The sequence below is a fragment of the Podarcis pityusensis genome, assembly GCF_964106645.2.
Source record: "Podarcis pityusensis genome assembly, chromosome: 2".
NCBI lineage: Eukaryota > Metazoa > Chordata > Lepidosauria > Squamata > Lacertidae > Podarcis > Podarcis pityusensis.
In genome coordinates this window covers 3,112,101-3,135,861 of record NC_138029.1, presented here as the reverse complement: position 1 = coordinate 3,135,861, position 23,761 = coordinate 3,112,101, and the positions used below count along the sequence as shown (strand labels likewise).

Genomic DNA, 23,761 nt, shown 5'->3' with positions numbered 1-23,761 from the left:
AAAAACAATTCCATCTTTTCATCATAACTTTTACATTAACTTATTTCCCGGACCTCCTCATACCTCCCTCTTTTGTATTCCAATTCAATTTGTTTGTTCAGCAATTCCTTTCCCTCCTTTTTAATCCCAATCCTTAATCTTAATATAATATAACATTAAATTTTAACCTATTAAAAGCCAATTTTCCATTTCTTTTAACTTTTTTAATCCTAATCCTTAATCTTGATCTATATATAACTTTAAAGCCTGTACAGCTAGAAGCCACTTCATTTCAATCCAACATCACTCTAACATTCTTTAATTTTGCAATATTTCCGAAAGTAATCTTTGAATTTCTTCCAATCTTCTTCCACCGACTCTTCTCCCTGGTCACGGATTCTGCCAGTCATTTCCGCCAATTCCATATAGTCCATCAATTTCATCTGCCATTCCTCCAGTGTGGGTAGCTCTTGTGTCTTCCAATACTTTGCGATGAGTATTCTTGCTGCTGTTGTAGCATACATAAAGAAAGTTCTGTCCTTTTTTAGCACCAATTGGCCGACTATGCCCAGGAGAAAGGCCTCTGGTTTCTTCAAGAAGGTATATTTAAATACCTTTTTTAGTTCATTATATATCATCTCCCAGAAAGCCTTAATCTTTGGGCACGTCCACCAAAGGTGAAAAAATGTACCTTCAGTTTCTTTACATTTCCAACATTTATTATCGGGCAAATGGTAGATTTTTGCAAGCTTGACTGGGGTGATGTACCGCCTGTATATCATTTTCATAATATTCTCTCTTATGGCATTACATGCCGTAAATTTCATACCTGTGGTCCATAACTGTTCCCAGTCAGCAAACATAATGTTGTGTCCAACGTCTTGTGCCCATTTAATCATAACGGATATCACTGTTTCATCCTGAGTGTTCCATTTCAGCAGCAAGTTATACATTCTTGACAAAGTCTTAGTTTTGGGTTCTAACAGTTCTGTTTCTAATTTTGATTTTTCCACCTGGAAGCCAATTTTCTTGTCCAAATTGTATACCTCCATTATCTGATAATAATGAAGCCAGTCTCGCACTTTGTTTTTTAATTTTTCAAAACTCTGCAATTTCAGTCTATCTCCATCTTGTTCCAAAATTTCCCAATATTTCGGCCACTTGACCTCCATATTGAGCTTCTTCAAGGCTTTCGCTTCCATTGGTGACAGCCACCTTGGAGTTTTGTTTTCCAATAAATCCTTGTATCTTATCCAAACATTAAACAATGCTTTCCTGACAATGTGATTTTTAAATGCTTTATGTGCTTTAACCTTATCATACCACAGATATGCATGCCATCCAAATACATTGTTAAAACCTTCCAAATCCAAAATGTCAGTGTTTTCAAGAAGCAGCCATTCTTTCAACCAGCAGAAAGCTGCTGATTCATAATAAAGTTTAAGGTCTGGCAGGGCAAATCCACCTCTTTCCTTTACATCTGTTAGTATTTTAAATTTTATTCTGGGCTTCTTGCCCTGCCAGACAAATCTGGAAATATCTCTCTGCCACCTCTTGAAACAGTCCATTTTGTCCACAATTTGCAATGTTTGAAACAGAAACAACATTCTAGGCAATACATTCATTTTTACCACAGCAATCCGGCCCAGCAGTGAAAGCTTCAAATTTGACCAGATTTCTAAATCTTTTTTCACTTCAGCCCAACATTTTTCATAGTTATCTTTGAATAAATTCCCATTTTTTGCTGTCATATTAATCCCCAGGTATTTGACTTTCTTAGCCACTGTTAAACCTGTCACATTCTGAAACCTTTCTCTCTCCATTGGTGTTAAATTTTTCTCTAAAACCTTAGTTTTTAACTTGTTCAATTTAAATCCTGCAACCTGACCAAATTCTTCAATCAATTCTAAAACCCTTTTGGTACTAGATTCTGGCTCCTGTAACGTCAGTACTAAGTCATCTGCAAATGCTCTCAGTTTGTACTGTTTAGTTCCGACTACAGTTCCCAGGATTCTTTAAGGGAAGCCATGACTGTTTAAAGTGGTGCAGTACTGCTTTAAATGCATAGTGCAGATGGGGCCCCTGTGTGGGCAATGTCTACTCTAGTCTTAAAAGTCACAATGATTGCTAAGTTTTCCAGTTGCTATTATGGGGTTGGCCTCAGCACCAAGTTTAGTTCACTGCACATTGCTTATGTCTAAACAGAAACCAGAAGAAGTTGCAAGAAACAGTGAAACAGAACGAGGACTAAATGAACTGTGTATAAAATGATAATAATAAAATATGTACATCTGCTTAATTTGAATGACTTTATCCATGGCATAGGAATCCAACTGTCATTGGCTGCCAGAGTCTAGATTAGTGCAGCAGAAATATTTTGTTGGGGGAAATGATTGATGTATCTGTTTTGTGTTTTGTCCTTAGAGAGTCAGCCTTCTGACTCATCTGAATTTTGTACACCTCCTCAAATGTGGGAATTGCTAGCACTTTTTGTGAATCGTTAGAGTAGATCTGCTCCAACGTGCTCTGCCTGCCTTCTCTGAGTTCCCCAAGTGCACTCCTGGAAAGAATGGTGAAAGCACCCAGAGCTGAACACTCACAGCCACTGCTGACAGATTTAATTTGGTTATTAGCAGCAATGTTGCTGTTGATGCTGCCAGTGCTGCTGCTGATTCTGCTGGTGATGCTGATGCCACTGCTGCCTGCCAGATATAGCAAGGAGTTGGCAGGTTAGCAAAAAAAAAGTATTGGAGGGGGGAGTTTGGGCCTGCAGGCTGTCAGTTCACTACCTCTGCTCTAATGCACAAACTCTTAGGCAACTGAAAGAGGGAGCTGTCCTTAAAATATAAAAAAGATGAAACTCACAACTCTGCAACTTCAGGATTATGGAAGGAAAACAGAAAGCCAATGTGTGTGTCTGGCTTTTGCTACTCATATGGAAACAAGATGGTTGCAGGGAGCAGACCAGAGATAGCCAATAGTCCTTCAGATGTTTAACCACAACTCCCACAGCTTGCATGGCCAATAACAGAGGTGTAGCATGGGGGGGGGGGGGGCAAGGAGGCCATGGCCCCAGGTGCACATTTTTTAGGGGGCATAATCAGGCACCTCCATGACAGCCATGGACCCCTAGCAGCTGAGGTGTGGCAGCAGGCAGCTTGGTCTAGTGCTCAGGTGAGTGGAGGCAGCAGCAGACGAGCCTATTGGGAGGTGGACTCCATTCACTCTCTCCAGGCACATCCCCTGGTGCATGCAACCCCCTCAGCTGCCCAGTCCAACAAGGGGTGCAACACATGCCCCGCCCTGAGCTCTGGCAACACACACTATGCCACTGGCCAATGGTCAAACATGATGGGAGTTGTAATCCAGAAATCTCTGGAGAACCAAAGCTTCTCCATTCTAGAACTAACTGATTTCTTCTTCTCCTCCTTCTCCTCCAAATTTGTATAACGTTCTTCATCCCAAAACCACATGCCAATTCACAGCATAAAATCTTAATTCTTGTAAGGATAAAAAAGAGAGAGGCTCCCACAAGCCAGTCAAGCTATTGGCTACAATCCTGAAATTCTCAAGACACAGTGAACCATCACTGAGATTTGAAATATTTGTGTTCTCACAGTTCCCACCCCTTCCAAAATTCTGCTTAATTGCTTGAGCAGCACAACTGGTTACCAACCAATTTAACATAGCTCACATCCTGCCAGATGTTGTGCCTGCTAGGTGCTTTCCCCAGCAACCAAAACAAACACCAAGAAGCTGATCCAGTCCCAGAGCCACCATTCATGACTAGTGGGCTGCATTTGCCTTGAATAGTCACTGGCTGCTTGCACTGCTGGAATGATGGGTTTCTACAAAAGTAGGTTGAAGGTAGGTCCATATTACTGTTACTGTACAATCTGTTTTATATTTTGAATGTTAAACTAAGAAAAGGGCACATGGTTCTCTCCCTCTCCCTCTTACCTTCATAATAACCTTTTGAGGTAGGTTAGGCTGAGAGACAGTGTTTGGTCCAAAGCCTTCATGGTTACAAGATTTGAACCCCAGTCTCCGTGGTCCTACTCCAATGCACTCAGCACTAAAGATAAAGTAAAGGGCCAGGACCCCTGGACAGTTAAGTCCAGTCAAAGGCTACTATGGGGTTGCGCTGAGGGAGCCGGTGTTTGTCCACAGACAGTTTTCTGGGTCATGTGGCCAGCAGGACTAAACCACTACTGGTGCACGGAGGACTGTGACAAGAGCCAGAGCATACAGAAACACCGTTTACCTTCCCGCTGGAGCAGTACCTATTTATCTAATTGCACTGGCATGCTTTTGAACTGCTAGGTTGGCAGGAACTGGGACAAAGCAATGGGAGCTCACCCCATCATGGGGATTCGAATCGCCAACCTTCTGATCAGCAAGCCCAAGAGGCTCAGTGGTTTAGACCACAGCGCCACCCGCACCACACTGACTCTCCATAATAATGAAATTTCTGTGTGGCTTGGTCAATGCCTCTGCCCAAATTCTGATGTGCTGGATAAAGTCACTCCATTGTATGATGTTTTACACAATACCCAAGTGAACCCTCATAGTTTTCTTAGCCTGCCTAAGATTGCTATCTGTTTTTCCCTTCTGAGAGAGCTCCTGTATTTTAAACTGGTATGTGACAAATAGCATAGGAATCAACTTCTGGGGGCCAATGGGTCTTGGCCCCCCCAATAAAATATTTGAGGGGGCCAGGGTCCCCCAAAGTTGATGGGCATCATTCAAATGGTGTGTGTGCACCTTGTCGTGTGATTATGTGGGGTGTGGCTTACCTGCCTCTCCATATTTTATTCAAGTCGGCACACCGATTCAAGAGTCAACGTTATTCCTCATGGTTGCTTCTGTCAGCTATGAAAAGACTCATTTGCTATGTGGATTATATGGTTTAATCACTAGGTGGCACTGGACTTTCTTGTAGCTCAGCAGAGGCGGGTGCTTCCTGTGTCTGTTCTGTTCTTCTTAGAGAGGGACAACAAAGTACTTGGCTAGCTTCCTGACTCACATCTTTTAAGCTCTTCCATGACAGTTGCCAAATTTCAGCTTGCTGTACCTCTTTTAAAGGAACACTGAAAGAATAACTGCATTTTAAGAGTTGCTGCCAGGTTTAAAGGGCCCTTTACACTGGTCTAGTTGCCCTTCCTTGTGCTGTCCTGGCTGCCCTTCTCTCTTCCCAATAAGCTTTTCATGTGGCAGTGGCCAGAACAGGTTCCTTTTCTAGTAATGAACTTTTGGGGTGACTGGGGAGGAAGTCCTGCATCGGCAGATGGGGCCCCAGAGGCTCCCTGAGAAACCTGCTATCTGAGCAGCACCCTAACTTGCCTCTGCAACTTGCTGTTTGCTGTGGGGAGCCCAGACTTCAAACCTGAAGTCCATGTCTAATGGTACCTTGACTGATTGTTTAATTTCGATACCGCTTAATATATTAAAAATACAGAAAACTGAAGCAACAACAGACAACTTAAGCAAAATATTATAAAAAATACAGTTACATATAAAAAGATTATGTTAATACTAAGTTACTAACATATATAAAGCAATGTCAGTTCATTTCCCTTCCAGCACACCCTCCTTCTCAGCCTCCGGCTTCTCACTCAGGGTCCAACAAACTCTCAGCCCACCTACCAAAGTTCTCCTTCACTAGGTCCATTATGTGGACAAGTTCTCTGGTGTTTTGTTTTGCTTTGTTTTAGAAAAATATGCAATAGAAAACTAGCACACAGAACAAAGTACTGGGCTAAAGCCAGAGATGCAAGTATTCTGTTTGCGGGGTAGATGGGAGCAGTAGTTCTTTTATACGGGGGGAACATTCCAAAGTGGTATCTCCACCTATAGCCCCAAATGGTACAGTTCTCATTCTGCTGCATGTATAGGACCAGCTGAAGAGAGCACTGGAAACTGCAGTTCAGTGACAAAGCTGGGAGCATTTTTAACAAATCATTTCCAACAACCCTCAGGATGCTGCAGTCCCAGGTTGTTTTCCAGCGCTTTCCCCACTCTGGAAAGCTCAACCGGAGCAAACGACAACCCACTGAAAGCCTGATGTTTGCTCCAATTATGCACTAAATAACAAGTTTTCATGGGGAAAGCACCACAGCGTAATAATAATAATAATGCAGAGCTTTTAGGCATGGACCAGTACCTGAAAGGAGTGAAACAAAAGGATAGCCCCAATGTCTCCTCTTACTTTCACAGAGGGTTTGATGTGTGCAATGTAGCCAGTTGCACAAAGTTAAGAGTCACATTCATTACCCTGCCTTTTTGCCACCTACATTTTGCCTCTGACTAATGCCTCTGACATATAGTTAAGAGTTGTCTCCATTATAGTTGTGGCGGCAGCTAAAGATGTGGCTTGAAAGGGCTCACCCAAGGACTCCTTCAGAAACAGCACTCACCTGGATTGCCTTTTAAATTTGGTGTCAAATGCAAGCCCTGTTGGGACTGGTTCCCCTTGGGTGCCAAAACTGGAGCAGCTCCAGTTGTTTGCCAGTGTGGCCTTTTCTGCCTGAGGAGCCCCTCTTCTTCCTTGGGTCACTTGATGGCGTGGAGACCTATCAAGTCAAGCATTGCCTACACTGACTGGCAGGGAACTTCCCCAGCCCTTCTTGGAGATGCCAGTAATTGAGCCTGGGACTTTCTGCACGGAAAGCAGATGCTCCACTCACTGCACTTCCCCAGCCGGAATATAGTTCATGTTCCATGTGTTTTTATGTACTAATACACTATACACTCTACAATATCTTATGTTTTATCTATCAGATATGTTCACTGCCTTCTATATCATTTGTGGGTTCTGTTGGCTCCCCCTGGGGCTTTGGTGCTCTTTGGGGGACCACCTACTTTGTGCTTGTACAATACAAAGAGCAACACATGCAGCAATGGCCCTGTGCCTCAAGGAATTGGCAACGCATTTTGACAGGGTGGAGGCCGTACCACAGTCTTCCTCAACCCAGAGCTCCCTCTGCATGCTGCTGAACCACAACTAGTAGTTCTACAACTAGTAGCTAGCTGGGAATGGGGGGAGTCCATCAGCACCTGCAACACCCCAAGGTTGCAACACAGGGTGCTTTGCTGTCCCTCTGGAAAAGCTGGTTAACATATGCATGAGAGCCCACAGCATTCTTAAAAGTGAAATGAAGGTGCAAAGGGGGTCCTGGTGGTGCAGCAATAAAACTGCCAGCCATTTGCAAAGCAAAGCAAAGCAGGGTCTGGTAACTGGATGCTGAGATTCCTGCATTGCAGGGGTTGGACTAGATGACCCTTGGAGTCCCCTCCAACTCTACAATTATGTGATTCTAAGAAACACACAGGGATAATGGGTGGGTGTGTCAGAGAAAGGTGTGTTCCTTCCCACAGGTGACTATTTGCATATTTGGAGGCCAGTAGGAGTTGGTCTCCATCAAGCCTGGAGAAGTAGCCCCTGTCAGATTTCAGAAAACGAACAGAGCTAGCAGAGAGAGAGAAGCAACAAGCAGGCCAGCAGCAAACATGGTGGAGGCAATACTGAGGTGGAAACCAGCCGCCCCTCTGCCCCGCTATGAGCAGCCTCTGCAGACCAGATTTCCATCAGCTCTGTATGACTGCATATGCCCATTAGGTGGCAGTATAGAGAATGACAAAGAAGAGGGCTGTAAAACACCAAGGGAACAGGGATCGCACTGCTTATTCTGTAGCGATCATATTCTTCCTAATACGGAAGCAGCTTGCACTTGTTACACTGGGCTGCCCCCCGCTCCGCGCCATGCCATTTTCCTAGGAAGCCTACTGAGGATGCTGTGCGCAAGGCCCCCCCCCCTGCGCCCCGCCAGGATCTCTGAGGCTTAGAAAAGTGCCCAGCAGGAGACACCCATCCATATGCAAAGAGGCTGTTGTCTCAGGGCTTCAATAAGGCCTCCCGCTGAGCAGATTCTTTGGGGGAGAATCGGGAGCAGCGAGCGAACAGGACCTTCCCCATGACTAGATCGATTCTGCTATACTAACATGCCCAGGTATCGATGAATTGCATACAGGTTGAAGGATGGAGCATTCAAGTCAGTTTCAGGAGTTATTCTCTGCCCCTAAAACGGACAAGGTGCTAAAGTGTTCTAACTAGCGGGACCATCTCCGCAGAACGTAACCTACTGCAGGCTATATAACTAGATTCCGTTTATGTAGATTAGGGCTCGTTTCACAATTGTAGCATTTTAAAAAAGAAATTAAGGCAGTACTAATCTGAAATTTCTGTGCCAAAAGCAAAATCCAGAACTGTGTGACTGCAAAACCATGTACGAAACTGATGTAACGGAGGATGGGCGCAAAGAGGGAAACGTTGTACTTGTTTGATAGGTTGCCGCAGTAACAGACGAGCTTATGCGTAGAGGATTTCTGGAGAAATTTAAGAAGTCATTGCCTTTTATTGCAGGAAGGGGGGAAGGACGCCAACGTGCCAGGTAAATATACTGCAGTTTGGAGACAAGTGACTCGCTCTCTTCTGAGAAAAGTGGGTGGCTCTTAAAAGAGCCTTTGGGTTCTGGGTGGCCTTTCTCAGCAGCGGAGTCCGCTTACTTGGAGCTGGTGTACTTGGTGACAGCCTTGGTGCCCTCCGAGACAGCGTGCTTGGCCAGCTCCCCCGGCAGCAAGAGGCGCACGGCCGTCTGGATCTCCCGGGAGGTGATGGTGGAGCGCTTGTTGTAATGGGCCAGGCGAGAAGCCTCTCCAGCGATGCGCTCGAAGATGTCGTTCACAAAGGAGTTCATGATGCTCATGGCCTTGGAGGAGATGCCGGTGTCGGGGTGGACCTGCTTCAGCACCTTGTAGACGTAGATGGAGTAGCTCTCCTTGCGGCTCTTGCGGCGCTTCTTGTCGCCCTTCTTCTGCGTCTTGGTCACCGCCTTCTTGGAGCCCTTCTTGGGGGCCGGAGCAGACTTGGCTGGCTCGGGCATTGTGCAGGAAGCCCCCCTACTTTCTGTACCAGCAAAAAGAAGAAGAAAAGCGAAGTGTGAAGCAGGCTAACTCATCCCAGCCCTGTATTTATAGTCTCCCTATGCAAATGAAGGGTTCCAACGCCGAACGTTTCCATTGGCTGAGGACAGCATTTTGTAGCGCCGCCACTGCGCACGCACATGCAAATTAGAGTACTGCAAGCGCCGGCTTTTCATTGGGCGGCAGCCGCCTCTCCGCTCCCGATTGGCCGCCTTTAGAAATTGTCTTCTTATTGGCTCTGCTGTGCTGGTGACAGATCTGACCAATCCGTAATTGCGCTTCCCTCGGCGAGGAGGGCATAAAAGGCGCCGGGGGTTCTTTTCTTCTTAATTGCAGTTTTATTTTTTGTTGCGGAGCTGAGTCAGTGTCGCCATGTCTGGCCGCGGCAAGCAAGGGGGGAAGGCGAGGGCCAAGGCGAAGTCGCGGTCCTCGCGCGCCGGCCTCCAGTTCCCCGTCGGCCGCGTGCACCGCCTGCTCCGCAAAGGGAACTACGCCGAGCGGGTGGGCGCGGGAGCCCCCGTTTACCTGGCCGCGGTGCTGGAGTATCTCACGGCTGAAATACTGGAGCTGGCGGGCAACGCTGCCCGGGACAACAAGAAAACGAGGATCATTCCCCGTCACCTCCAGCTGGCGGTTCGCAACGATGAAGAATTAAACAAGCTGCTGGGAGGAGTCACTATTGCCCAGGGGGGAGTCTTGCCCAATATCCAGGCTGTTCTGCTCCCCAAGAAGACAGAGAGCCACAAGCCCAAAGGCAAATGAGGAAGAAGCGGGCTCTTTCACCTAACAAAACCTAAAACACCTGTGCAGCACAAAAAGGCTCTTTTAAGAGCCACCCACAAATATCAAAAAAGGCTGAAAAAATCACTGCTAGTGAAAATGCGTTCGTAATGAAGTACTTTTTCCCCCCGCTAAAAAGGGAAAGGAGCTTTTGGGGGATGCATATTACGCGTGTTTTAACGGAAGGGAGTCAGTAACTTTTTGCTTCGCTGCACATGATCAGCAGTATGATTTGGAAACGGGAGGTAAAAGAGCACTGACGTCTGTCAGCTACAACAAAGTATAAACCTAAGTGGCAGAAAGTTTGGTACCTAAAGCTACTTTGTGACAGCAATACAACTCTTTGTTGAAAACATGGATGGCCCTTAAAAGGGCCTTTTCAGTATTTTTTTGTTAACTGCTAATGCTACTGCGGCATCGCCTAATTTTAGCCGCCGAAACCGTACAGAGTGCGGCCCTGGCGCTTCAAGGCATAGACCACATCCATGGCAGTCACGGTCTTCCTCTTGGCGTGCTCCGTGTAAGTCACGGCATCGCGGATGACATTCTCCAGGAAAACCTTCAGCACGCCCCGGGTCTCCTCGTAGATCAGCCCAGAGATGCGCTTGACTCCTCCACGGCGAGCCAAGCGGCGAATCGCAGGCTTCGTGATGCCCTGGATGTTATCGCGCAGCACCTTCCGGTGGCGCTTGGCGCCCCCTTTCCCAAGCCCCTTCCCGCCTTTACCTCGACCCGACATCTTTGAGCCTCAAAGATCTTGCGAATGAGAGCGACAGGCAGCAGTTTCACTTTATATAGTCTGAAAGCCGACCTGAAGGAAAACTTTGAGCGGGGGGAACGCGCGGGGAGTGAACGCAGGAGCGTATACTGTTACAACAACGCTATAGGGCAATGCTAAGTCAGCTTCTCCAATAAAACGCAGCAGTGTTTCAAAACAGCCAGTAATGAATTAGCTGCAACAATTTAACTGAGAGAGCGCGCTGGCGCCTTCCCTGCTTCAGAGCAGGCGTAGAAAGGTATTCTTATGACGTGCAATTCACTCGCTTCCCCTTCATTTCTGTGTAGGGTCCCTGAAAACTCTGACCACTACCAGGACAATGGTACAATCTGAGCACATGAAAGCTGTTTTGTAATGTCATCCTATTGGACCATCAAGTGTTGGAATACAACTCAGCTTGCGCTTGAGGTTGATGTACTGTACCTACATGAGAGGGCATGGGCAACTCTAGTCTGTCCTTTAAGCCATGATGACCTTTCTTTAGGCTTGAGAGATACTCTTAAGGTTGCTTACCTCATTACCTAATTCCTTTCTTCTTCATCCTCACGTCAGTAGGAGGACATCTTTGTGTTTTTCCTGCAGAGATGTGACACCAAGCATGGCTTGCTGCATTCCCAAACTGAGGTACTTAGAACTAGGAAATTTCCTGTAAAACATGTATTTCCTGCACTAAACATAGCCCTGCCCCCAACGCCAAGGTAAAGCGGGCTCTTCCACCCACGTTCTAGTGTAAAGTTCAACTTCTGCTGATGGAACTTAATCGTCGACATGGACAGAGCTCCGCCTCCTCATTCAGAGTAATGTTGGCGATCTAAATAAATAATTAAAAATTTGTCCAGTAGCACCTATTTTATTTATTTCGACTGCGTCAGACCAACACGGCTACCTACCTGAATCTAGAACCATGGTTGGCGATCTTGTTTGAATGTGACCCCCTATTTCCCAGGACACATACACTCTCAATCAGGTTCTACATGCTGGATCTGCTTGCACACACTGCAGACCTTTGCCCCCCAAGCTAAGCTCCAGCAGCGTGGAGCGGAGCTTCATCAGGCACGTCTATTCCGCACATCTCTGGGACCTGCGTGTTAAGGGCGAGAAATAAAATAAACAATGATTATGATAATAATTCAAAGGATACATCTATAATTGGCCAGCTGTCCACGAGACCAAAGCTGACACATTAACTCTCGGGCGAAATTTAGCGCGCACACGACAGAAACAAGCTCTTCCTTATGGCATAATTTAAATTATATCATTCATCAAAGCACACCTCACGCATTAGAAACACTCCCACCCCTTCTGTCAGACGACTGTAAGAAGAAGCCGCGGAAGATCGGAGTGGGGAGCTGTTATGCCCCAACTTTTCGATTGGCTGAGGGCTCTTAAGCTCATCCCCACTTGGGCGCGCGCATGCAAATAAGGAGCCTGTGATTTCCCACTTCCAATTGGATGAACGCGTCGTCTCCCCCTCAGGTTGGTGCAGACTTAGAAATCTTTTTCCCAATTGGTTTATTTTTTTTTTACTCCATCTCCAGCCAATCAGAAGCGTCATTTTCGAGCCTCTCGGAAGCTATAAAAGCCCCTCGCCGGCTTTGCCTTCCGTAGTTGGCTCGCTTTCTTGGGAGAGGAAGTTGTGTGGATTCAGCGACGACAGCATGTCTGGCCGCGGCAAGCAGGGAGGCAAGGCGAGGGCCAAGGCCAAGTCGCGCTCTTCGCGGGCCGGCCTGCAGTTCCCCGTGGGCCGCGTGCACCGCCTGCTGCGCAAGGGCAACTACGCCGAGCGGGTGGGCGCCGGCGCGCCCGTCTACTTGGCGGCCGTGCTCGAGTACCTGACGGCCGAGATCCTCGAGCTGGCCGGCAACGCCGCTCGCGACAACAAGAAGACCCGCATCATCCCCCGCCACCTGCAGCTGGCCATCCGCAACGACGAGGAGCTCAACAAGCTGCTCGGCAAAGTCACCATCGCCCAGGGCGGCGTCCTGCCCAACATCCAAGCCGTCCTCTTGCCCAAGAAGACCGAGAGCCACAAGGCCAAAGGGAAGTGAAGCTGCTCTTCTGGGCCTCGCAGTTCTCCTTGAAACCGAACCAAAGGCTCTTTTCAGAGCCACCCACGTTTTCCAGAAAAGAGCTGGCAATCGCCTAATTGCTGTTGCCTCAATCCTTTCTTGCTTTTCCCTTTGCTACAGTTTGTAGAAATGGAGGCCATGTGACACGTGTGCTTTCAAATCATTTATCATTAGTTTTATTTGTTGATGATATTCATGGTTATCAAAGTTGGCAATTATGTCTTTGATCTACTGCATTTAGTTTAAATTACAGCTGTATTGTCATGGTTCCTATTTGGATAAGCTCCTGAACCTGACAAACTAAACCAAAACATAATGTGTGGTGCTGGGAATGTGATAGCTTGTCAGTTTGGACATTACTTGTTGCAGTCAACTTCACCACGTGAAGCACCCAAACACTTGGCTGCCAACCTGTCTCAAAGTGTAAAAACAGAAGAATAAGCACTATAAATCTAGATTAAGGTAGGTAGCCGTGATGGTCTGATGCAGCCAAAATAAATAAAAATTGTCCAGTAGCAACTTCGAGACCAACTTAAGTTTGTCCCGGGTATAAGTTTTTGTGTGTATGCATTTCAGGTATCTGAAGAAGTGTGCATGCACACGAAAGCTTATACCCAGACCAGAACAAACTTACTGTAGTTGGTCTCTAAAGCACGATAAAGATTTTCTAAAAGTTGCTTGTCATTAAAAACTAGGTATGGAGTTTGCTGTCAGTGAGCAATTCTTCCCCTAGCACAGGCGTTACTTTCCTGCCATTGGGGGACCTTTTGCCAATTTTCTAGCTGGAGAATAACTTGGGGAAAGCGAAATGGAAGATGAAAAAACATGCTTGGGCTGCAGCCACCTCTGTGTTGGCAGGGATCCTTCATGTCCTGGAGCATGGTCTGATTCCTGCCTCCATATAATGTTTTCAACTAGCTAGCTGTTGAACCACTTTGTTGAATATATGCATATTTTGGCAGATCCCCCTTCCTTTGGAGGATCTAGTCTGACGGCACCCTTCTGAGTGCTCTTGTCTTAGTATACAAATTACCGTATACTGCTGCAAGATCATCACATGGATGATGTATTTACAACAATTATATCCTATGCTTAGGCTTTGAGTCATAAATTTTAATAAGCTGGAAAGGCAAAGAACTTAGAGGTGCACCCCACCCCACCCCGTAACCAGATATATGGCAGAGGGCCTTGGGGAAATGAGTACAGCACGGAAGAGCAGAATAGTACCGTATTTTACCTTATGTCAGGGAAGGTGCTGTTTATGGTGTAGCCTAGAGAGGCCTTTTGAATTAATGTGACATGATGCACATATCTAAGTTGAGTCCAAAATTCAGCTGTGGATATGGGCAATAGATTTGGGAAGAAGTGCAATAACGGTATTCCACCAGGTGACCTGTTGGAGCCTTTAGGATGTAGCAAACTTATTTTACTGCTTTGTTGTGGGGACTGGCCAGATGGGAATTGGGGGAAAAGAAGCACAAACAATAATTTATCAAGCAAAAGAATCCATTTTAAAAATCAGAGCTGCTCTTCAAAACACAGAAAGAAAAACTGAGAAAAAACACACAGCATAAAGTCAGCAATTGTGCAAATAATACTTGTTGTTTATTTACATTTAGTGGTATGGGTAGCAGATGCAAGAGGAAGCCAAAGGCTCTTGCCCTGTCCAAATGGGTGTGGCAGAAGAGGTGCAGGGATGGAAGAGGCTGCACTATTAGAAAACTGCCCCTCTCCTTGACAACTCTTTTGTCCATCAACTTTGGTCACCATACTCTGCTTCTCTGCTGCCATGGATGCCTTTAAGCCCTCACACTGGACCTCAGATATACATTTTGGAGGTCCATACTTAACCAGAAGCACCACTTTAGCTAATGGGGCCTCCTGCTGCTGCCACATGATTTCTGTTCTCATCCTGAGGCAAAGTTCTTAACCCGAGGTACTATTTCTGGGTTAGCAGAGTCTGTAACCTGAAGCATATGTAACCTGAAGCGTATGTAACCCGAGGTACCACTGTATAGCGTTTGCAGATTAACAGAGCCTCTAACGGGAAGTGAATGAATGGAGAATCCCCACCTCCCATGTATCTGTGGATTTTTACACACATTCAAAAGTTGCCAATTCAGCCAAAGTACACCCTGCCATCAGTAGAGAATAAATACCATTTAGATTTGCAGAACTGGCACTTGCAAAGTGTTTCCTCTGCACTTGCAGGAAACCAGTTACTTAGTGTGGCAGCTCCTACACTCTGGAACTCACTGCCCATTGACATTAGGCAGATGCTGTCTTTGTATTGTTTTCAGTGCCTGCTAAGAACCTTTCAGTTTCAGCAAGACTATCTAGCCATGTGATTTTAGCATGTGATTTTTAAAGTATAACAGCTGTGCAGTTATTGGTTTTAATTTTTAGTGTAACTTGTTTCTAATGATTTTAACAATATTTTAATGAAGAATTTCAACTGTCTTTTGTTCAATCTAATCTAGCTTTCCCAAATCTCATGCTCTCTGGACATTCTGGATGGCAGCTCCAGTTATCTGCAGCTGTCTGGTCTGCACATAAAGTGGATTCAAGCACTGACAAAACCATTGTACTGACATGGGGAAACTAACTTTTTAAAATTGAACTAAACAATTTGTTTTCTAAAAATGATGTTTTATAACTTGTCTCATCACGTATTTGAATATGATCTACTGCACCCTCTGGAGAGTTTATTTCAGATGTGCATCAGAAGGTAGAGGCCCAGTTAACAATGCAAGATCAGTCTTAAAGTGAGCTTCTAGTTGTGTACTACTGGCCTAAGAATCCAAAGAGACCTGGAACAGGAGGCTTGTTAACGGAAAAATCTGAGGGCTCCCTTGGACAAAAACAAAGACACCAACAAGGATTACTTGGAGCAAAACAGCAGCCTGTAGGCTTGGCCTTTATTGATCTGTTGCAACAGGGTGCTCCCCTCACCTGCAGGAGAGAGGAGGGACCCAGAAAAATGGCATGCAAGGCCTTATAAAGACATTTGAAATTGCCACCCTGTAGATCAAGACCACCCCCAGAAACATCATACATACATGACAGAAGGGGTGTAACCTAAGACCACTCCTCAGATACATCACACCTACATCACAGAAAAGGCAGTCTAAAACAGAACATTTGAATATTGTTTTTCTCCTGTTTTTGTTTATCTCCTGTCTGGCAGGTTACTTGATTGGATTGCCTGGGGAGCCTGGCCAGTCTTTTGTAGTGATAAATACTTAGTTCCTGGGCCAGGTCACAGGCTCACACCCTATTCAAACACAGACATACCCTTAAGACAGGATTTGTGAAGGAAAAGACAATGGGGAGGCTTTTCCAGTTTGACCTTGCAGAGAAAACATTTGCTCAGTTTAGGAATCAAAATGATTTCCAGGTTGGCCTTCCTGTGCTGATATATGTATGTGCTTGGTTGGTACACTTATGAACATTACCATATATCTAAGACCATAAAATTCCTATCAGGCTGAAACATAAAGCTCTCTACTGCATGTGCACACACATTAACAGCAAAAGCAATCTCTCTAAGGTGCTACTGGACAATTTTTTTATTTATCCAGATAGAGAGTGAGATAGTAATTTTCTACCCACAAATCTCAGCAAATGAGAGTAGTTAGGAAAGTACTGAATTGATATCTTAGGGTATTTATGCAATGGCATGTATTCAGTTGAAGAGTAGCAGAAAAGGGTTCCAAATGTACCGGTACTCAAGCAGCCAGTATCTGCCAGCTTCCACCATCTTATTTGGTTTCAAAACAGTAATTATATCCTAGCCGACAATTATTCAGTCCCATGTGCTTCTCCGTTTAACACAGGATGTCTCTAATGGGATGTTTTTGATCTTGATTTCTGGTTCTTCAAACACAAGAAATGCAAAGAGCAAGGAAAGAGGCTGTTGCAAATTCTCTGGTTTAAAGAGCAGTTCCTTTCTCAAGCTACCAAGCAAGCAAGCCTTGGCCTAAGTGGAAATTTAGTGACCAAAAAAAGTAGACTGAAGTGGCCCTCTGGGTCTTCTAGTTGCCAGAGCAGCCTCCAGATTTCCAAGGCCTTAGGTGCCCACATCACAGACTGAAGCAGTGGTTTGTCTTTGAAATAAATAATTCCTTCCCCAAGGGAGTCCCTGCCTCATAAGGAGGACTGGGACCTCAGAAGGAGTGCGGTTGTGGATGCTTCTTACCCATTGGGAAATGTCAGAGACCACACCAGGATTGGTGAAAAAGCAAAGTCTGATCTTTATTGAAAAAACAGGAAAAAACCAAAACTGTTGCAACAGGGTCCCCCCTCATGTCATAAAAACGGAGTGAGAACCTCGAACAAAGGGCTGCTTTGACTCTTATACCTTTTGGTTTCCAAACAGATCAATAACAGCAGAGGTGGCGGGAAGCGACCTGAGTGGGGAGAAGAGGGGATTAACATAAGGTAGGTAGGATGTTGTAAGATCTTGGGAGTTGTCAGTTTTGCTGGAGGGCTGGAATAATATGCGTTGAGCTTCTTCTGGATCTGGTTAATGGCTGTTCCTTTATCTACAGGAAAGCTTTCCATAGCTGCTAATATGCAGATCGTGAGCTGGATGTTCTGGAAATGGCTTCAATGTTAATGTGAGATCCTGCTCTGCGTTGCTATCAATTTGAGTGTGATAGTCTCATGTTTGCATACTTATTGGAAAATAAAACTACTTTATTTTGGGTTGTATTCGTGGCATTATTTGCAAACTCAGTAGATGGCAGTGTGGTGGAGAGTGTTTTGGCAGCTAGGATTGGATACACATAGCTGTCAAGTGCCCCTTATTTGAAGGGACAGTCCCTTATTCCAGCCCCATATCCCGCTGCTGTCCCTTATTGATGGATGTCCCTTAAATGTCCCTTAAATGACGTCCCTTAAATTTCAAAGGAAGCAGCTCCTTTTCCTCCCTCCCTGCCGGCCAGGGAGGAGGGAGGCTCCAACTGTGTTGCTTGGCTGTATTGCTCACCCAATAAAAGTCTAAGAACGACTGGGGGGTGGAGCTTGCATGCCTTGTGTGTGGCTAGTTAATGCAAGCTGAGGAGGTTTTTGAATGCTGGACGCCATTTTGTTGCACGTGCTGCTGCAAACTTTGCAGTGCAAAGCCAGGCTGGGGAGCCATCTTAAGTTGAGGCTGCATAGGCCTTGTGGTGCATGTGATTCAGATTCTAGTCAGTTGAACCTCTGGTTACAAAGTTGGTTGGACAGTGTTCTCGAAGCTACCCAGCATGAGTTTGACCAGACTGCAGGAGGACAGGAAGACTGGAGTGCCTGGAACAGGTGAGGCTGCAGGTCCCTTATTTTGGCTGCTGGTCCCTTATTTTCAAATCTGTAAGTTGACAGCTATGGATACATTCAGAAAATACAGCATAGTACAGCGTTTTGAGAAAAATACATTTCAGTAAAGATACATTCAAGGAAAAGATATACATTTCAGTAAGGATACATTCAGTTCTTTCAGATACATTCCTCTACATTTCTGTAAGGATACATTTAGATACATTCTTAAGTCAATGAGAAAACACAGCAAAACGATACATTATCAAACAATGCATTCTCCAAGGCACAGTTTAATTTTCTTGTGGGGTTTTAAGGCATAATACTGTAACTTTGATATTAGTAGGGTCATTTTTCCTTTATTCCCCTCTCTGACCATGACTCTCTTACGACATCTTCAAGAAGCAAAAGGGCTTGCTATTCTATTCTCAAGGCAGCACCAGCAGCTGAAAGTTACTAAATATGTAGAATAGAACAGCACTGACCAAGAAGTGGATGAGCCACTTCAAAGGCATCTTAGTATATAGACCAACGTCACTAGACCCTTGGGCTATTTTAACAGGGCAGACAAAGTATCATCTAAGACAGGCATAGGCAACCTCGGCCCGCCAGATGTTTTGGGACTCAATTTCCATCATCCTGTTAGCTAGGGATCATGGGAGTTGGTAGTCCCAAAACATCTGGCAGGCCGAGGTTGCCTATGCCTGATCTAAGAGCTTTCTTTTCCTTCTAACTTTCAAAGATTTATCTTCTACTACCTTTTAGCACTGACGTATTGTTCTGCCACAATCTCTTCCCGCATTTCACAAGTTTTCTTCACTTGCCAAAGAGGCTTCCATTTTCCTGCCTCAGTCAAGGGTGGTGCCTGTGCTTTTGTTTCCAGCAAACATTGCTGCAAGCTCCAGATCTGAAAAAAATCCCTATCAAAGGAGCTGCCCGATGCCACCTCCCCTGAGTTTTAATGGCCATGGGGGCATTGGGAATCCTGCAAAGGGCAGCTGGCTCATCAAGACACCCAAAGCACTACTTGGTCATTTCAGAAGTAACAAGGTAGGTGTGTAGCAAGTTCTGCACCCCACCCCTTAAAATTTCATCCATTTTTTTTATTCTCCCCTGTTTTTTTATTCTCTTCAAATGGAATTTAATTTATTTTCTCATCTATTTATAAGAATATTTCTAAACTGCCAGCTCATAAAAAATGTGATGGTGGGGTACAATGAAAGCATTGAAGGATCATAAAACTATAAAATATAGAAAAAATGATTACCACAGAATCATAGAATTGTAGAGTTGGGACCACAAGGGTCATCTAGTCCAACCACTGCAATGCTGGACTTTTGCTCAATGTGGGGCTCAAACCCATGACCCTGAGAATACAGTAAGAGTCTCTGGCACGTGTGATGAGATTCCTGCATTGCAGGGGGTTAGACTAGATGACCCTCAGGGTTCCTTCCAACTCTATGATTCCATGTTCTGCAGACACAAATGTGTTTTCTGAAAACCCTTTGTGAAATGAACATTTTCAGCAGGTAATGAAATACAGTATAGTATCAGAATTGTAGGTGCATGTCTCCCTCAGCCTCCTCATAGTTATAAGGAAACAGTAAGAAAGAAGCACTACATTTAGGAGAGTGCACACATGGACCATACCAGGTCACATCTCAACGAGGCATTGCTCCTGAGGAAGAGTGAGTGTGCTTGCCATCTACAATCTTTATAAACCAACATGCTCTTTGTAAAAAATGGAGTATTTATGCCCCTAACTGAAGCATTTGAGGCATGCAAAAATTTTAAAACTAAAAAAAAACAATGGTGCCGATGTTCCTAGAGTGGAGCAAAGGTGTTATATAAATTTCCCTCTCCCTCCTCGAAGTGTACAGCAAGTGCCAATCAGCACCTGGATTTCGTGACCTGACCTGGAATGGATCAGGCTGATCCAAAAATGCTGAAGCCCATTGCAGTCAATGAATGCATGGCGCTGGGCCCAACAGTGCAAAAGAGACCCAGCGGAATCAAACCACAGAGCAGACGGAAAGACTCCTCTCTTTGCTTGGCTTTGAAATGCCAGCTTCTGGGTGCTTCTAACTGTTAGAAAACGCGTTGCTGAATTAAATCAGGATCTTAAAATAAAGTCAATCCATTTCATTTTTCTAGAAATCCTGACCGGTTGCAACCAATGTACACCCATTCCTATTTAAAGCAGGGGAATTCCAGCTCAAAATTTCCACTAAGGCTGAAAGCCTATAGCCACTTACCCAGAAGTCTCAGCAGGACTTCCGAGTGAACATGCACATGATCATACTGAGCGTCAGGAAGGAGAACATCAATGGCCGGTGCCCAAACGCCTGCCGACCTGACGCGAAGCGCCTCCGTGCACTGGATTGTGCAGTGCAAATATACTGCGTAGGAAGTAACGACAGCTCCTTTTTCTGTTATGTGGGTGGCCCTTAAAAGAGCCTTTGGGTTCTTTCCAGCTGCGCTGTAGCGACTGGGAAGCAGCTCAAGCCCTCTCCCCACGGATACGACGCGCCAGCTGAATGTCTTTCGGCATAATGGTGACCCTTTTGGCGTGGATGGCACACAGGTTGGTATCTTCGAAGAGACCCACCAGGTAAGCCTCGCTCGCCTCCTGCAAGGCCATGACGGCAGAGCTCTGGAAGCGCAGGTCCGTCTTGAAGTCTTGGGCGATTTCTCTTACCAGGCGCTGAAAAGGCAGTTTGCGGATCAGGAGCTCTGTCGACTTCTGATAGCGGCGGATCTCCCGCAGGGCTACGGTGCCCGGCCGATAGCGATGGGGCTTCTTCACCCCACCCGTGGCCGGGGCGCTTTTCCGGGCAGCCTTAGTGGCCAGCTGCTTGCGAGGGGCTTTTCCTCCGGTGGACTTGCGGGCAGTCTGCTTGGTCCGCGCCATGGCTCTTCCTCAAGCAGCGAGACAGCAGCTCGCTCCTGCAGGACGGATGCAACGCGGGGGAGAGGACCTGGGAGCAGAGAATTTATAGGGAAATCCTCCTTCCCTGATTGGCCGAGAGCGCGAGCGTAGCGGCTCAGGGGTTTGAATTTCCCGGGCTTGGAAGGGATTGGAGGCCACCTCTGAGCTCTCGGTCCCCTCCCAGACCTTCTGCCTGAAAGGTGCTCCAGTTATATCATGGATCCTAAGCACACGACCTATACAATTACCTTTTGGTCGGGGTGGGGGCGCGCGAATCCCAGCCTATCCTACCTCACAGGCTTGTTGTGAAAGTAAAAAACAACACATATCATGCGTGTGGAGTGAAACAGTGTTTAGCGGCAATTCCAGCTCCAATAGCGCGTATCTTAAAGTTGCTGCCGTTAAAAAGCTGAAAAAGCTGACAAGCCAGATTTGTGCGACCACAGGGCATCCCAACCCCCACCGTTCCTAGTGTGACAACCGTTTTTGGATCAAAGAGAATTAAATTAGCAGCAGCTTTTGAGATGCGGAGCTGAATAGGCTTCTTTGAACTTAACAGGTAGAGGCAGTTATAGGGCTAAAAAACCCCTCGCTACGCAATGGTTGGTTCAGAATCGTACCCCCTACCGACGAATCCTTTGATTTTACGGGGAGTCAGTAAAAATACCAGGGTTAAAGAGTATTTTTAATACTATGTGTCAGCTCCCGCGTTACACATACGTAATTCTTTCTCAGGCCGCATCAGAGCCAGATTGCCTTGGCATGCCAATTCGTTTTCTAATATTTATTTGTTCGAGTACCCCAAGGTGTATTTTAGATATAAAATGGGTGCGGGAAACGACTGCATGATCCACGCAGGACATCATTCCTTAACCAAGAGCTGTTCATCAACGGGCATTATTGATACCCCGAACAGCCAATACTTCTCAACCACGGAAAGTACAGCTAAAACAAGGCTCAGCTTCACCTAATTTGGTGGAATGGCAATTGTTCCTCGCGGATTTATACGATTTAACCTTAAGAGCTAGGAATATTTTTAATCCCGTTCTAAACACAAGACAACTTGCTTTCCTGGACTCAGCTCTTTTCTGGAAAACGTGGGTGGCTCTGAAAAGAGCCTTTGGGTTCAGCGTTCAGCGAGGGTTTTTTTTCCTTTGGGGGGGGGGGCAGCCAAGCTTCACTTCCCTTTGGCCTTGTGGCTCTCGGTCTTCTTGGGCAAGAGGACGGCTTGGATGTTGGGCAGGACGCCGCCCTGGGCGATGGTGACTTTGCCGAGCAGCTTGTTGAGCTCCTCGTCGTTGCGGATGGCCAGCTGCAGGTGGCGGGGGATGATGCGGGTCTTCTTGTTGTCGCGAGCGGCGTTGCCGGCCAGCTCGAGGATCTCGGCCGTCAGGTACTCGAGCACGGCCGCCAAGTAGACGGGCGCGCCGGCGCCCACCCGCTCGGCGTAGTTGCCCTTGCGCAGCAGGCGGTGCACGCGGCCCACGGGGAACTGCAGGCCGGCCCGCGAAGAGCGCGACTTGGCCTTGGCCCTCGCCTTGCCTCCCTGCTTGCCGCGGCCAGACATGCTGTCGTCACCGGCTCTCACGCACCACACGCAGCGCGCACAAGGCAAAAGCAGCACTGACGGGCGAGGGCCCAGGCGGGGCCTTTTATGCCTTCCTGGAGCCTGCAAGTGCCATTTCTTATTGGCTCATCGGGCGTCCTGCAGCCACAAGCCAATGAGAAAGCACATTTCTCGATCTGACCAATCACAGAAGTGGAAACGGCACTCTTCCAATAGGAACGGGAAAATCACAGTCCTATGATTTGCATGTGCGTGCGCAGCGGAGATGATATCAGGAGGCGCGGCAGCCAATAGAAACAGGTCAGCCCAGCAACCTTCATTTGCATAAAGGGCCTTTAAATAGAGGAAGGGCTGACACCGGCAGCGCCGCATTCTTCTTTGCAGTCCGCCGTGACCAGAGAAAGGTGGTTTCCGAGCGCTTCTTATTTCCTTCAGAGCGAAGACCTGTTTTTTGCCAGAATGCCCGAGCCAGCCAAGTCTGCTCCGGCCCCCAAGAAGGGCTCCAAGAAGGCGGTGACCAAGACGCAGAAGAAGGGCGACAAGAAGCGCCGCAAGAGCCGCAAGGAGAGCTACTCCATCTACGTCTACAAGGTGCTGAAGCAGGTCCACCCCGACACCGGCATCTCCTCCAAGGCCATGGGCATCATGAACTCCTTTGTGAACGACATCTTCGAGCGCATCGCTGGAGAGGCTTCTCGCCTGGCCCATTACAACAAGCGCTCCACCATCACCTCCCGGGAGATCCAGACGGCCGTGCGCCTCTTGCTGCCGGGGGAGCTGGCCAAGCACGCTGTCTCGGAGGGCACCAAGGCTGTCACCAAGTACACCAGCTCCAAGTAAGCAGATCGTGCTGCTTAGCAAAGAACTCAATAACCCAAAGGCTCTTTTAAGAGCCACCCACTTTCTCACAAAAGAGCTTGAGTCATTTTTCATCCTGGGTTCCCATAAATGCTGACATTGCACACCAATTTTTATTAACTATTAAAACATACGTGGTGGCGCTCTAAAGACACTCTTTCCCCATGTAAAGTATTATGTCATACAGTATTTTGTGTTCTGTGATTCTTTCCCATATTGCATGAAACCAAGTTAGGTAGGGCAGCTTATGGGGGGGGGGGGACTACTTGCAGGTTAGAGTGGTGGCATAGCTCAATACACCTTGAGCAGGTGTGCTTCACAAAGCTATACATAGTATTTTCAAAAACTTAATAAAAGCTTTATACAGTAAACTTGAGTTTGTGGTGAATCAAGAATGTGCTTTGGATGATGGGAGCATAAACTTTGCTAGAGAATAACTAGGCCTGGCGTTTACAATAGAGACTCCTAATTTCTGGACAAGCTTCTACAACTAATTTTTATGAGTAGCTAAAAGTGACATG

General features: G+C 46.4%; 4 protein-coding genes, 1 long non-coding RNA gene and 3 pseudogenes across 9 annotated transcripts in view; 4 read left to right on the top strand and 4 right to left on the bottom strand.

Annotated features, from left to right (window-relative positions):
- LOC308468572 overlaps positions 1 to 2,278 on the top strand; it is a 29,036-nt gene extending 26,758 nt beyond the window's left edge. The window contains exon 4 of the long non-coding RNA XR_013981719.1: positions 2,185 to 2,278. This is a non-coding gene — a long non-coding RNA (uncharacterized lncRNA). The remainder of the gene's footprint in view (positions 1 to 2,184) is intronic.
- Positions 2,279 to 8,373: 6,095 nt separating this feature from the next.
- LOC308468515 (histone H2B 5 pseudogene) lies at positions 8,374 to 8,983 on the bottom strand (annotated as a pseudogene). Its single transcript has one exon. The product of its transcript is annotated as a histone H2B 5 pseudogene (transcript).
- A 193-nt stretch (positions 8,984 to 9,176) lies between these two features.
- Positions 9,177 to 9,854, top strand: LOC308468509 (histone H2A type 2-B). Its single transcript, XM_080990742.1, has one exon. The coding sequence runs from the start codon at positions 9,334 to 9,336 to the stop codon at positions 9,721 to 9,723; it is 390 nt and encodes a 129-aa protein (XP_080846868.1). The 5' UTR covers positions 9,177 to 9,333; the 3' UTR covers positions 9,724 to 9,854.
- Positions 9,855 to 9,932: 78 nt separating this feature from the next.
- Positions 9,933 to 11,221, bottom strand: LOC308468524 (histone H4). The gene has a single exon (XM_080990798.1). It carries the CDS (start codon positions 10,478 to 10,480, stop codon positions 10,169 to 10,171), a length of 312 nt encoding a protein of 103 aa, XP_080846924.1. The 5' UTR covers positions 10,481 to 11,221; the 3' UTR covers positions 9,933 to 10,168.
- A 953-nt stretch (positions 11,222 to 12,174) lies between these two features.
- LOC308468491 (histone H2A type 2-C pseudogene) lies at positions 12,175 to 17,476 on the top strand (annotated as a pseudogene). 2 transcript variants are annotated; one of them, XR_013991546.1, is made up of 3 exons: positions 12,175 to 13,050; positions 16,967 to 17,028; positions 17,139 to 17,476. The product of XR_013991546.1 is annotated as a histone H2A type 2-C pseudogene (transcript). The 2 variants fall into 2 exon arrangements; XR_013991557.1 differs by having other exon boundaries at positions 16,967 to 17,476.
- Positions 16,818 to 21,568, bottom strand: LOC308468481 (histone H3.2). Its single transcript, XM_080990700.1, has one exon. The coding sequence runs from the start codon at positions 20,795 to 20,797 to the stop codon at positions 20,387 to 20,389; it is 411 nt and encodes a 136-aa protein (XP_080846826.1). The 5' UTR covers positions 20,798 to 21,568; the 3' UTR covers positions 16,818 to 20,386.
- A 408-nt stretch (positions 21,569 to 21,976) lies between these two features.
- Positions 21,977 to 22,397, bottom strand: LOC308468500 (histone H2A type 2-C pseudogene; annotated as a pseudogene). Its single transcript has one exon. The product of its transcript is annotated as a histone H2A type 2-C pseudogene (transcript).
- A 337-nt stretch (positions 22,398 to 22,734) lies between these two features.
- Positions 22,735 to 23,611, top strand: LOC308468511 (histone H2B 5). The gene has a single exon (XM_080990756.1). The coding sequence runs from the start codon at positions 22,842 to 22,844 to the stop codon at positions 23,220 to 23,222; it is 381 nt and encodes a 126-aa protein (XP_080846882.1). The 5' UTR covers positions 22,735 to 22,841; the 3' UTR covers positions 23,223 to 23,611.
- Positions 23,612 to 23,761: the final 150 nt, after the last annotated feature.

Excerpts from the sequence above, each read along its gene's own strand:
- LOC308468509 (XM_080990742.1), top strand. The coding sequence starts at position 9,334 with ATGTCTGGCCGCGGCAAGCAAGGGGGGAAGGCGAGGGCCAAGGCGAAG.
- LOC308468524 (XM_080990798.1), bottom strand. The coding sequence starts at position 10,480 with ATGTCGGGTCGAGGTAAAGGCGGGAAGGGGCTTGGGAAAGGGGGCGCC.
- LOC308468481 (XM_080990700.1), bottom strand. The coding sequence starts at position 20,797 with ATGGCGCGGACCAAGCAGACTGCCCGCAAGTCCACCGGAGGAAAAGCC.
- LOC308468511 (XM_080990756.1), top strand. The coding sequence starts at position 22,842 with ATGCCCGAGCCAGCCAAGTCTGCTCCGGCCCCCAAGAAGGGCTCCAAG.